This window comes from Molossus molossus, unplaced genomic scaffold (assembly GCF_014108415.1).
Source record: "Molossus molossus isolate mMolMol1 unplaced genomic scaffold, mMolMol1.p scaffold_m16_p_5, whole genome shotgun sequence".
Lineage (NCBI taxonomy): Eukaryota > Metazoa > Chordata > Mammalia > Chiroptera > Molossidae > Molossus > Molossus molossus.
In genome coordinates this window covers 60,616,840-60,631,375 of record NW_023425388.1, presented here as the reverse complement: position 1 = coordinate 60,631,375, position 14,536 = coordinate 60,616,840, and the positions used below count along the sequence as shown (strand labels likewise).

Sequence of the window (14,536 nt, the reverse complement as noted above, 5' to 3'; positions counted from 1 at the left end):
AAGACATTGCACCCTTCTCAACTAGTATTTAGTGTTATCAAAGAGATGTCTGATGCCATTCCTTAGCCTTCAGAATTTTCTACCAACCCTTTATTCCTTTCCTCTTTGTTGCAACTTCTCTTATCCACTGAAAAGGCCCTCTGCCCCATTTTTAAATTAATAACATAAGTAATATAAATATTAAGCCATTTGATGAATATTTATGTATATATGCTCCTGTAACCAGCACTCAGATATAGAAAACATTTATAGCATACCAGAAGTCTCCTTCATGCCCCGTTGCCAGTCAATAAACCAACCCTCCCTCTAGAAGTAGCTGTACTTCTGATTTCTGTCACTATAGAAAGCTTTTGCTTGTTCTTGAACTTTATTTAAATGATTTTACACAGTATTTACTGTTTTGTGTCTAGTAGAAGCCATGTTTTAATATTCTTTCCAAATAGAAACTTGAGGAGAAGCTAGAGTTCTGGATGGAGAAATTTGATAAGGACACGGAAATGAAACAGAATGAACTGAATGCTCTCAAATCTGCTAAGGCCAGTGATTTGGCACACCTTCAGGACCTTGCAAAGATGGTAAGGAAGCAGAGTTTCAGTAGCTAAGGCTGAGCACTGAGGAGTGGTGGAGCTGGGTAATGCTATTTTTGGTCACAGAGTAGAGTTGTACCTATAAAACAATGGGGTTCTTTTTCACTGATGATGTGACGACGACGGCGATGACAATGACAACTGCAGTAGTGAACACTTAGATAGTGCTGACTCTGTCCCAGGCACTTTACTAGAACTTCACATATAGAACTTATTCGATCCTCACAACAACTTCTTGAGATAGTACTATTATTATTTCTACTTTATAGTCTCTGAAGACAATTAGTAAATTATGATTTCCAAAGTGCTTCTGATTATGGCTTCATCATTGAATGCAGAACTTCCCAAATTTCTCTTTTAAAAGATGGCTGCTCAGAGAAAGACAAGTATCACATGATCTCATTTATTTGTGAAATATAATGAACAAAATAAGGTGATGAACAAAATAGACCCAGAGAAGTAGGGTTCAGACTGACAAACTTCAGAGGAGGGGACGGGGGGAAGGGAACAGATAAACCAGAGAACTTATGCATATAAGCATAACCAATGGACATAGACAACAAAGCTGAGTGGGAACAGGAGGAGGGTATCAGTGGGGGAAAAAGGAGAAACGTCTGTAACAAAAATAAATTTATTTGAAAAAAAGATGGCTGCTATTTTTTATGTGTACATTCTATCACAGCTTTTTAATAAAAATTACATTATTTTGAGGTCATTGATCACATCGTATTTCATTTTTATGAAATATTTTAAGGCAAATTTGAATTATTCAAACTGAAAAAAAGTTGGGAACAATTACAAAGTTAATATGTGAATATTTAAAATACAGGAATCCAGTAAGTTTATTTCACTTGGTTTATCTTTAGGTTTGGCATGCTTCATTAAAAATTTTTAAATTAAAATTGTAGGGCTGGCTGGGCCACAGCTTAGCCAAGAGAGTCCTGTGACATGATTAATGTCTACTTTTGCAGATAAGGGAGTATGAACAGATCATCATTGAAGATCGTATAGAAAAGGAGAACAACAGGAAGCATGTCGAGCAGTCTCTCTTGGAATTGAAGAGCATCATCAAGGTAGAAAGCTGTAACTAGCTTCCGGGGCCCCTTCAGGTCTATAGCTGGCCTAACACTGGAGGAACGCAAAGAACCTTTCATTTATTACTCACCACAGAAGATTTGTGAGGAAACATGGCCTTTGTTATTATTAGAATTTGCCAACAGTCCATGGTGCAGGGAGACAGTTAACAGAAAAAGACAGGCCCCCAAGATTTAATCCAGGGAAAAGGAGGTGGCTGGCAGTGGAAGCAAAACCTAGAATTTATGCCTAGAGGTCAAATTTAAGGATACTATTTCTAACCAAAGCAGCTCTTGAAGGAGTTCTAGTATCCTGCTGCTCCTGAAGATTCCTCTTCTAAGTCAGCCCAGGCTATCTTCCAGCTTCTGATGAGAGCCATTTTCAAAAATGGTAGAGGGGATATGTTTAGGAAAAAACAGATGTTTTAGTTGTTTTTGTTTTTTTTTTATCCTCACCCGAGGACATTTTTCCATTTTTGTACAGACAGAGTGGGAGGGAGAGAGAGGAAGGGAGGGAGAGAGGGAAACATCGGTGTGAAAGGGACACATCGAGTGGCTGCCACCCGCACGACCAACCAGGGCCGGGGACAAACTGCAACCGAGGTACATGCCCTTAGCAGGAACCGAACCCGGGTCTCTCTGGACCGCAGGTGGACGCTCTAACCGCTGAGCCAAACCGGCCAGGGCATGTTTTAGTTTTAAGTGAACTTCTGTATAATAGTGACGATTTAACTGGCATGTCAGATTCGGGGAAATATCAAGCAAAAATCAGCTGCACTGAAACTGTTGTCTTGAGGACTGCCCTGGTCTCTGAAAGAGGAGTACCTGCGGAGATGGAACAGTATGCAGAGTGGAGTTTGAATGTATATTAGGGAGTGGATTAAGAAAGTAAGCTTAAAGTATATCTGTGACCAGGTAACCAAATCCAAACTTGAGCTTTCCATTAGGAGAGACATGTACAGTTAGCAAGTATTTATTGAGCCTCTATGGTGTTTTCTATTTGTCAGGATTCCTTGACTGAAAGCAAAAACCTAAGAACTAGCAGAACACCTTGTTTTCTTTTTGCTACTGTATTTGCTTCCAGACTGTATTCAGAACAGTTGTGTCTAATGACTAAGATATTCAAGGGGCTATCATCTAAAGCTTACTTTTTGAAAGTAAGAGTATTGATCCTTTAGTCAATCATTAAAGATATGAAAGGCACCTGAAAAGTCTACTGAACTCATCTAGATTATCTGCACGTTTTGACTTGAGTGCTTCCTTTTGCCTGTGACCCAGGTAACTAACACTCCTCTTGGGTCAAATGTTTTTTAGATATGGGAAAGGATGTTTGTAAAGAGTGCTAGTCAGGTTTCTAAGTGTAAAATAAAGATTCCTCTTATTTTTACTCCTTGAGAGCATTAGAGTCCATGGCTTAAGCTCTGGGTCCTGCACACCTGGAGGCACTGCTGTAGACAGAGCATGCTCGGCCACGCCCGTGTCTCAGCCTGCTGCTTGGATAGAGTTTACTTATCGAAACCCAGTCCCGTATGTGGAAAGAATGCCACCTGTCAGGCATGCTCGAGGTTGTACTCACTCCTCTCTCTTCCAGCTCCAGGCCTGGTGGCGAGGCATTATAGTGCGGAATGAAATCGGTGGTTTCAAACTGCCTAAGAAGGACAATGATGCTAGCAAGGGTTCAAAAGGTAAAGGCAAAGACAAAGACAAGCGGAGAGGCAAGAGATAGTGACCAAGTATCTTCTTCTTCTTCCTCTTGTATTCTGGAGATGGGAAGGACTTGAAGGGAATAAGAAACATCTATTACCACCAGACAACTCATTTACAGGTAGTTGCTTATTCGGACATTCCCAGGTGTGACCTGATTATTTCACGTTGCCTGTTATATTAGTTTCCAAACCCTGAATTAGGACTATAGCTTCTTTAAGGGCTTCTTCATATTTTGAAAAAAATTTGCTGGAAAATATTTCTAGGAGCTTTGGAAAGATTCCTGTTGTTCTTTCTTAGCAGAAAAAATGCATGGGCTTAGTTACAGTAATGCATTAAAACTCTAGTAATTTCTGTAATACATCTCTGGTTCTGATTTTATTCAAATGGTCAACAGTGAACTCTTATGAGCAAAAGCGAAGAGTTCAGTAGAAAGTAAAAGATGATGTTTATAAAGTGTCCAGCATAATATACATATGCAGTGTCCGGCCAGCGTGGCTCAATGGATTGTGTCGTCCCATGGACTGAAAGGTCCCGGTTAGATTCCTGGTTGCGGCTCGATCCTCAGTAGGGGGTGTGCGGGAGGCAGCTGATGGATGTTTCTCTCTCATATCAATGTTTCTCTCTCTCTCCCCCTTCCTCTCTAAAAATTCAATAAAAACATATTAAAAAAATATACACACACACACACACACACACACGTATAGTGAAGTTTTATTAAAGGTTGGTTCCCTCCTGCCTTTTCAATTTTTTTTTTTTTTTTAATCCTCACCCGAGGATATTTTTCCATTTTTTGTACAGATAGAGTGGGAGGGAGAGAGAGGAAGGGAGAGAGAGAGAAACATCGACGTGAAGGGACACATTGAGTGTCTGCCACCCGCACGACCAACCAGGGCCGGGGACAAACTGCAACCGAAATACGTGCCCTTAGCGGGAACTGAACCCGGGTCTCTTCGGACCGCAGGCCGACGCTCTAACCGCTGAGCCAAACTGGCCAGGGCACCTTTTCGATTTTTTATAATTTTAGTGTTTTTATTGGGGGTTGGTGGTGGCATCAAATACATATCTTATAAGCTGCTTCAGCTCCTTTTTCTGGGAAATAGGTAAGGATATAAATTATAAATACAACATAGAAATGAGGTGTTAGGATAACCCACACATGGTAAAGATGGGGGACACAGACAGGTCTGCTGGAAGACTCGTATGGAGATTTTTTTTTCCCTCTCTCTCTATTTTTGGTACATGCCCCTAGCGGAACCGAACCCAGGACTCTCTGGTCCGCAGGCCGACGCTCCAGCCACTGAGCCAAACAGGCCAGGGCTTTTTTTTTCTTCTTTTTTTATCCTCACCTGAGGACATCCCTGCATTCATCTTCAGATAGAGCAGGAGGGAGAGAGGAAGAGAGCAACATCGATGTGAGAGAAACACACTGAGTGGCTGCCACCCACACAACCCCAACCAGGGCTGGGGACAAACCGCAACCAAGGTATGCACCCTTAGTGGGAACTGAACCCAGGCCTCTCTGGTCCGCGGGCCGACGCTCTAACGGCTGAGCCAAACCGGCCAGGGCTAGAGATATTTTTTGATAAATGAGACACTAGGGTCTACACCTACTTTGCTTACGCAACAATTTTTGCCTTATAGGGTATTCAGTCTAAAAGAGACAAAGCATGTGAAAGTACCTAAGCTGTGCCTGGAACATAAAACTGATTGTTGGTCATTCTCCCTCTACCTCTAAAAAAGAATGCGCTCACTGGGTCATCTGTGCTTTGCTTAATCAAAACAGAATGTCTTGGGATGCTAAAGCTTTCCTGATGGCACAACTAGTAGTTTCTGAAAAAAATTGTCCAGAAGTGTCACATATATTTCATGTAATACTAAATATGTCTTATTATCTAACTCAAAACACAGGGCACTACTGATATCCATACTGCCTTTAAAAAGTACATTTTTGCCCTGGCCAGTTCAGCTCAGCGGTTAGAGCGTCGGCCTGCGGTCCTGAGAGACCCGGGTTCGGTTCCCGCTAAGGGCATGTACCTCGGTTGCAGTTTGTCCCCGGCCCTGGTCGGTCGTGCGGGTGGCAGCCACTCGATGTGTTCCTTTCACATCGATGTTTCTCTCTCTCTCTCTGTTCTTCTCTCTCCCTCCCACTCTACCTGAACAAAAAAATGGGAAAATGTCCTCGGGTGAGGATTAAAAAAATAAAATAAAATAAAATAAAAAAAGTACATTTTGATTTCAAGGGCTTATTATGAGGACCCAGTTTCTCCTGATCTAATGTTCCTTTGGGAAATTAGATACTCCTTCATTTTTGCCAAGGAAATCATGTTTTGGGTAAAAACATATCAAATCAGCCTTTATTTCATGCTATTGAAGTGTTGACTTTTATTTTAATGTGAAAGTTTAAGGTGGCATACAGGAATTTAAAATAACATACATGATATTGACATATTTATACTTAAAACTTATGCATCATATTTACAGACATACAAATATAGGACGTTTCACAAAATTTTTTACTAATTACAAGTTTACAACATTTTCAGAAATAAAATGAAATCTGCTGTAAACCATCTCACTGCAATATGTATATAAAAAGGCTTCTAAATATCCATGTTTTCCTTCATTTCTATAACCATTTAAGTGCTTAGTTTTAAAAAATTCATCACACTCATCAGCACAGTCACACCTCATTAGTCACTGCTGAGCTACAGCAAGTAAGAGAAATCAGACTCCTTGGTTACCTGTAAGGCTGTATTTCAAAGTTATTAAAGTAAAGTGACCTACAGTAAACCTCCTACTCTGTTCTAGCCAAATACAAAGGTCCCTCCTCCCATGAGTTGTTTCCAAAGAAAATGGTTTGGAGTGCTAAGCATGTATGAGTTTGGAAACTCAGAAACCTGCTGACTACAGTCTCTATAGCTGGCAGGGACCCTGGTGGGTGGGCACAGCCTTTTCTTCCCTCACGCTTCAGCACTGGGAAGGCTGCTGCCTCAGCAGGAAGGTCATAAATAAAGGTCATGGTTAGGTGCAAGTGTTACAAAGTCATCTTCATCTCACATTCGAGTCTATTAAGGCTAAACGTTAAACTGTCTTTTCAGTTAAAAAAAACAAAGGTACAACTTAAAAAATTTGTACATTACTAAAAGCAACTGAATTTTGTGACATGTAAATTATACCTCAATAAAGAAAAAACAAACAAAAACCCCAAAGGTACTATAAAACACTAAATACAAAAAAATTTCCAACAAAAAAATCATGATTTGTTTTCGCATCTTGACATAGAAATTCAAAATATTTGATATTTTCCTTTCATTATCAACCAAAACTGTACACTAATTTTTTCTAACAATTCAAATGTAAATTTGAATTTGTGTGATAAAAATACATTAATAAGGTTTCATGCTATGTGTAAAATTTGAAATAAACTGGAATTTCCATTTATTCCTCTGGGAAAATTAGTTGCAAATGTTCCAAATGTTGCATTATGTATGTTTTCTGGAATTATTCCTTGCATAATATGTCACAAAGAGTCCCATCCTTTGCTAAGTTTCATTTAAATGGCTCTCTATAATTTGGAGATAGTTCCGAGGTTCAATGTTGACTGGAAGGGAAAATACCTATAGTTTAAAAGTACACATAGCTAAATTCTAAACAAGTCATATGATTGGTGGGTGTGTCTGGAGCTGTGTCTGGCTCTAAGCACTTAAAAGACATTTTACTTTTGTTCTGTGAGGACCATAAGCATTGGGCTTTGAGTGTAATGTTCTGTGTTATGTAATTTTAAACTTGGACAAAGCGGTAATGTTCTGATGAACTTGTTTCCTTGTGAGAACAAGTAGAAAACATTATTTTGACTAAATACTCAACACATGATTTTATACAAAGTTACTTTTAAATGCTGCATTTACATGATACAAAAAGTGAGAACAGTATGCTCAAATGCATGCATTGGTAAAGCCCAGAACAGTTAACAACATAACAGCCTAGATAATTAGTATCTTCACTTGTTCTATTTACTTGGTTTATAAAGGCAATGATCAAAACCTATCACTGACAACTAAAAAGGGTTCAAAATATAGGGAAGGAAGATCCAATAGGCTTAACCTTTTTTCCCCCAAGTGGCTTAGGTAAAGGCTCCTAGCTTTGTGTTGCGGGAAATCTTGGGCCCTTTTGCTCCACACAACTGAGTGAACACACTCTAATGGTGGAGCCAGATGAAGACAGCAAGCTGCTAAGACACTACAAGTGCTTTAAATCAGTCATGGGAACTGGTAGTCACCTGAAAGAAATATAAGACTCTTGGCTTTTCCTTTATTTCTTTTGCCTTGTTTTCATAGTTTTCCATTAGTTGGGAAGCTGGAAGTATACTGCTGACTGGAAGGTGTTGGCAGCCCCAGGTATCTTGGGAGCAGCATGGGGGAAGCTCAATGAAGTCGATGCAAATGATGCTGAATAGTGCATGTTACCAGCCTGAGATCTGGAACCATCCTCTGAGACTCAGGGGTGGGGAACATCCAGCCCCTGGGCCATATAAGGCCCTTGAAATCAATACTAGCTAACATCACACGCCTCACTATTTTAAGTTAATAATTTTGTATGGCCCGTGAATGATGTTATAAATATCCAAATAGCCCTTGGCAGAAACAAGGTTCCCCATCCCTACAAGTGGTGGTAGGCTGAAATTGGGGGTTAGGCCTAGGACACTGGCCTTAAATGCAACTCTATCTGTTTCTGTTTTACCATGCAAAATCTAGGACTTCTACATTGTTTCTGTTTTGCAAAGGACAAAAGATTTTTGTCCAAAAAACCCAGTCCTATGTTATTTGTTTTGCCTTGGACAGAACAGTTCCAAGTAGTTATAATAGAGCTTTTGATTTTAAATGTGGCTGAAAAACACAGTGGAGTCATTACTCCTCCAAATCATACAAATATCTAGCTGGGAACAGTGGTCTCCATCCATTATAGAAAACACCTGGAATGTCTGTTGAAAATGCAGATACCCAGGCCTCATTCTAGACCCTACTGAACGAGAACCTGTATTTTAACAAATGCTCCAGGAGATTCTATTGAACACCAAGTTTAGAAACCAGTGGACTCGAGAGGTCTTGGAAATAGGTAAAGATAATAGCATATCTGTGCCTTCAAGAGAGTTCAGCATCCTCTGCGAAGACACTTTCTGGCATGTGAAAAAGAGCCTACACTCTAGGAAAGCACAGCCAGGTTAGGCTTCAGTGTTGGTTCTCAGTAATGATAGGATTGCATTTCATTTGTGAAAACTAACCACGTGTTCAATGGAAATGGACATAACCTCCCCTAAAATGGAGAAATGAAGTGAAATATTCCTGTGAGGAATCATGGAAACAGTCCCCTATAAGAACACATACGAGCGCGTTGAAGTAGGCGGCTGGCAGCAGCGATCGCGTTGTTCTGTTCCGTTCTGGCCAGGCCAGTGCCCAGCGTGCTGGGAGCCCTTAAACAGCAGATAACTGGTGCTGCTGCTGCTTGGGTGGAGCGAGTTCCAGGAGAGCCTGGACCGTCACTGCAACCTGGCTCAAACCTTTCTCTTCTAAAATGTGGAGAGGCAAACATAATTGCTCCTGAAATGGGATAACGTGACATAAAAACAAACACAAGAGAAAATAGGATGAATATCACAGAACCGAAAAGAAAAAAAATAAGCATCTCTTCTCTCTCTTATAATAATCAACTGAGATATGAAAAGTCAGTACGTTGGAAACTGACCTCTGATAATATGAGGTACACAGAGATGATATCTGACACTATCATTTTATTAACACAAGTAAAAGTACATACAGATCATTTTGGAAAATGGAAAATGGACAAGTTACATACACTTATACAAACAACAGAGGATAAACAGAATATTATGGAGTGAAAGCAACATCCTTCATCCCTGATAAATAAAAGAACAATGCAGATCAGAAAACAGAAAAAATTACAAGTTATACTGGATGGCTCAAGCCTGAAAGATATAAAATTGTAGGAGAAAGCACTTGGTAAACTACATACTGGAGGAATGCAGGACTGTTCATACCATCACTCAGACTGCACTGGAGAGGGTTGCCTGCTATCTGCATTACAGCCTGATTGTAAAAGCCAGGGCTCTCATACCAGGCAGGGATCATGGGAAGAAACTGAAGTGTATCCTTGAGATTTGGATGTATTTGAGAAACTTTCTCCTACTTTGGGTAATTCATGGAAGGCCCAGTTTGAATTAGTTAAAATTCTGAATTATGAAAAAAGAAACTGTATTTGAGCCCTGTCCGGTGTGGTTCAGTTTGTTGGAGCTTCATCCCATACACCAAAAGGTGGTTTGATTTCTGGTCAGGGCACATACCCAGTTTCTGGGTTGGATTCCAGGTCAGGTCACGTGCGATCAGCAACCAATTGATGTTTCTCTCTTTCTCAATTTTTAAAAATGGTGGACTTCCCTGGACCTTTAATAAAGAAATTTTATTGGAAAAAGTAAAAGTATCCTTCTCGTATTTAGTGGATTAAATTATGCTGGAGAATTAGGACGTGAGCGTAGTCAGAAATAAAAATTACCATATATTTAAAAACTATTTACATGTTTGCTTAAGGAAATTAAATACTTCCATCTTGTTTGACTCATTAATTTGGTTAATCCTTTCTTTTAAGAGAAAAAGGCTTATGTTAAGAATAACACCCATTAGCCTAGCCAGTGTGTCTCAGTGGTTGAGTATCAACCCATGCACCAAGAGGTTGCCAGTTGGATTCTTGGTCAGGGCACATGCCCAAGTTGTAGGCCTGATCCCCAGTGGGGGGCATGCAGGTGGTGGCCATTAATGTTCTCTCTCATTGATGTTTCTATCTCTCTCTTCCTCTCCCTTTCTAATATCAATAAAGAAGAAAAAAATTGAAAAAAAAAAAAATAATAACCCATCATTGGTTGGTTTCTCTTAAGACTAAATATTCAGAAAGAAAAGAGACTGCTCTCACAAAGGATGAGAGAATTCTGGTTTCATTAAAAAAAAAAAAAAAAAACACAAAAAAACAACCACATATTTATTATGGGGCTTTCCCTGCTTTTAATTGGCACTATATTAGGAAATTTTACAAAATCAGTTGCAATAAAAAAATATAGCAAGTATTGATTTTGAGCAGTTATTGGTCCTTATACTTCTTTTTTTGTTTTTACCCTCATCCAAGGACATTTTTCCATTTTCTGTTCAGATAGAGTGGGAGGAAGAGAGAGAGAAACATCGACGTGAAAAGGACACATTGAGTGGTTGCCATCCGCACGACGCATCCAGGGCTGGGAACAATCTGCAACTGAGGTACGCACACGCCCTTAGTGGGAACCGAACCTGGGTCTCTTTGAACTGGAGGCTGATGCTCTAACTGCTGAGCCAAACCGGCCAGGGCTGGTCCTTATACTTGTTTTTTAAAAAAAAGGTATCTAGTAAAACAAGGTAACTGGAATCTTTTGCGCTTGTAAAACTATCAACTTTGTATAAGTATAGGTTAACTATACTTAAAATGAACCTTCAGGGTGTTTTGCTCTTGGGAGAGACCTATTTTCTCCAAGGCAATTCCCTCATCTCTTCTCAGCAGTCCCCTGCAGCTTGTGCGGCCTTGACTGAGACACGTCCTCAGAGGCGATACTTTCCAGATGGCTTACAGAACCTGTGTGTTCCAAAAAGAGTGCACAATCGCCCCCGCAAACCACACAGGAGACAATGTGCTTTTTATCAGGTGTTATTTTAAAGGGACAAAACTCCACAAAACTGAATGATGTCTGACTCAGAAAAATCTTACCACACTCACCCCAACTCTGGAATGCACTACTACTGTAAAAAACTAAAGTTTTCAACACAGTGTTCAATATTTCAGCACGAACAGTAAACAGTTTTTAATGTGGTAACTGTCTCATTTAATATGGAAGAAAATGAAAGGAATCAAACCTTCAGGTGGACTTCTACAACAGGATATTATATTCCTTGCAATCTCCCTTCATACTTTAGTTCAGTTAATTTTGTTAAGAGTTCAGGAGATTCCTGAATGTTTGGAAATACTATTTATGAGAACTAGAATCTGCAATTATAAAGTAGTTTCAAGCATTAAGGCTAGCAGCTAATATACTAATAAGCATTCTGAAAGCAACAATATTCATTGCCTTGGGTATAGAACAGCGACTGCCTAATACTTTACATGCTACTGTTCAGATATAATCTCGACAACCTATAAAATACAAACTCACCTATTAAGAAGGATCAAATTTTTGGGAATTATATACATTCCAATTTTAAATTCTCAATAGGATTCTAGAAGTGAAATTCATTTAAATATAAATACATAGTAAATCTGGAAAAGTGCCTACTCCTGCAAAGTCAGCTCCAGATCATTTGCTTGTTGTGTACTATTTTAAATGTACACACTAGGCTCAGAATAGCAATCTAAAGAACCTACATGATTGCCCTGGCCAGTTTTGCTCAGTGGTTAGAGCATCGGTCCATGGACCAGAGAGTCCTGGGTTCAGTTCCTGCTAAGGGCACGTACCTTGGTTGCAGTTTGTCCCCGGCCCCAGTTGGGGTCGTGTGGGTGGCAACCACTCAATGTGTCTCTCTCACACTGATGTTTCTCTCTCTCTCTTCCTCCCTCTCTCCCTCCCATTCTATTTGAAGATACATGCAACAAAAAATGTCCTCGGGTGAGGATAAAAAAAAAAGAACATGATCTTTGGACTGAACATTCTGATCAAATTAAAAGTATTAAGATTAAATAACTAGTGCCTTCCAGATGCCCAGACAGCTAAAAGGGAGATTTCAGGGCACAGTTCAATGCAGAGATTTAAGTGACTACTGCCCCCTAAACTAGAAAGGGTACAACTATTTTCCTTTTGAAAAGATTTCCTTTTGAAAAGATCCTGTTGAAAAGATTCAGCAACTTACAACTGCAACAGCTAAGTTGTGTTCAGGCCTGGAAAAATGGCCAGAAGGGAATTTTATTATGTCATTTGGAAATAAAATTCTTAGTCATATTCTAAGAACAGGCTCAGGATTGTATTAGTAGAAATGCTTTGGCACTTAACAGAAACAGGACCACAGGCCAGGAGAATGGACGAATGACTAGGAGAAAAAATGCTGGATTTTACTCTTTGTTAGTCCCTGTAAATGCTTACTGACTAATGTGATGGGCTGCTCATCTGGACATATAAGGAAGGATTTATTTACTTTAAGGGTTAGCTCTTTGATAGCCAGGAAAATAAAATGCACATATGTAAATATTTCTGAACAAGAAACAAACCTCCTTTACCAAGCCCAGGAATGAGGTGAAAAACCACTGGAATGCAATCTTTCTGCTAGAGGGGAAAGGTCCAATAATAAAGCATACAGAGAGTTAACATTAAAGTACAATAAAATGCCACAAAACCCAAAAGCTGGATAGACAGAGAGACAAAACTGGATTCTTCTGAATGTGCCCCAAGAGAAAGTAGTGTTTCAACAGTTCTTTTAACGCTGAGGTTTAGCTGAAGGATGTCAGAAGGGGAACAAAGATTGTCCTGTCCAAAGTGTGAGCAGGAAAGGAAACAGAAAAACAAAGTCAGTGGATCAGAAATACAGATTTGAGTATAGAATTCAATATGATCATCTCAATCATATTCACTGAAACACATCTTGTAACATTTTTTACTGTGATGAATAAAAGTAAAATGCTGAAAAACAAAACTACAGAGAATTCTCTCTGCTGAGCTTGATTTTACTACAAAATAGCAGAATAAAACTGGCTGGTCGGTGACTACTGTGAACATTCTGGATACAATGAACAGAACTGGATGCTGGCTGAGGGTTGTGAGAGGCCTGAGAGTGGTGAAGTCTTTCTTGACTCTCATTCTTCCTTATTAACAAAAAAAATAGGTCAGAAAGCAAGGACAAAACATGGGGGGCAAACTGAGGAGAGGGAAGTTTTTAGAGAAAGCTAAGTAAATCGAGAAGGTTCAAAAAAGGAGGAAAGCTTAATAATCAGATAAATTTACTAGCTGGAAGTCAAGTGTACCGAATGATCTCGTGTTCCTCTGAAAATCAAGGCAAGCCCATCTTAACCAAGTCCAGTCCACTATATATACAAAATGAATCTACACCACAGGGCCTCAGAGCTCACCCAACCCCCCCGTTCAAGGATGATGAAATTAAATAAATAAATACATCATTGGACTTGATAGTGGGAAAATATCAACACATAACTTGTAATAATTTTAAGGCATAAGATATAGAATTCACAGAAATTTTTATCACCCACAATAGTTTTTCCAATGTAACATATATTTAACAAAAGCATAATAATAAAGAGAATACCCATATACCTAATCTTATCAGAGGTTTTAAATAGACACCTTATTAATATTTCATTCTTAAACTTACATGGTAAACACTTTAAAAGTTATACTAAGAAGGAAAATTATTTGCCTTTATACACAGAATCTGATATTAATATTTACACAATTTTGAAAGTGATCATTTTTACATCCCTGATTTTCTTTGTAAGTCAAACAGATTAAGTGGGGATGTTCAGGTAATTCAGAATGCCCAGAAGCTGGGAGGACAAAGGAATAAGAAGAGGCATAGGTTTTCTCTTTCCTCCTATAGCAGAGGGACCTGAGAATGCTAGTCTGAACCTACGAGTTTCCTTCACTTTGTTCTAAGCTAATGACTAATTTTTTCGAAGTAGCAGCATAACAGGAACCCATCTAACAGTGGTGGTGGTGGTGGCTGTGGTGGTAGAGATGAGAGTGGAAGGCTGAGGAGAGGAAGAGGTGGCCTATGTGGAATGTCCATTTCCCTTTTCTGGTGGGGAAGAGAGAGAAGAGGGAAGGATGTGTCAAGAACCCCCATCTAACCACCCAGTCTTTAAAAATAATATTATTTTTTATCTCCTGCCTTCAATAGCACAGCTCTGATAGGAATAGTGGCAAGCTGGCCCACAATTAATACTGCTCACTATTGCTTGGCTAATGCTGAATTAAACGCATGCTTTAAGGCTGTTTTTGTATTTTGCTGACTGATGGCAGGTACATTCTGAAAGAATTTCAGTGCGTGCACTTTAAATCTGAGAGAGATGATGGTTCCATAAAGCCCAGAGTACAGGTACCATGGCAATAAACACTGGTAAACAGTAGGCTAGTTCTGA

At 39.4% G+C, this 14,536-nt stretch overlaps 2 protein-coding genes across 20 annotated transcripts in view; one reads left to right on the top strand and one right to left on the bottom strand.

The window, feature by feature from the left end:
• Window positions 1–3,536, top strand: part of IQCG (IQ motif containing G) — a 51,391-nt gene extending 47,855 nt beyond the window's left edge. The window contains exons 9-11 of the mRNA XM_036242308.1: window positions 444–575; window positions 1,559–1,660; window positions 3,252–3,536. Of these exons, the coding sequence (XP_036098201.1) occupies window positions 444–575; window positions 1,559–1,660; window positions 3,252–3,386 (369 nt within the window). The 3' untranslated portion in view covers window positions 3,387–3,536. The remainder of the gene's footprint in view (window positions 1–443; window positions 576–1,558; window positions 1,661–3,251) is intronic.
• Window positions 1–14,536, bottom strand: part of LRCH3 (leucine rich repeats and calponin homology domain containing 3) — a 107,063-nt gene that overhangs the window by 753 nt on the left and 91,774 nt on the right. For 3 of the 19 annotated variants that reach the window (XM_036242284.1, XM_036242293.1, XM_036242289.1), the window contains one exon: window positions 6,779–8,964. The exons of 1 other annotated variant lie outside the window; for it this stretch is intronic. In XM_036242284.1, coding sequence (XP_036098177.1) covers window positions 8,839–8,964 — 126 coding nt within the window. In that variant the 3' untranslated portion in view covers window positions 6,779–8,838. Of the gene's footprint in view, window positions 1–6,778; window positions 8,965–12,659; window positions 12,912–14,536 lie in introns of those variants that run through there. 15 more of the 19 variants (XM_036242285.1, XM_036242283.1, XM_036242290.1 and 12 more) reach the window with 13 other exon arrangements.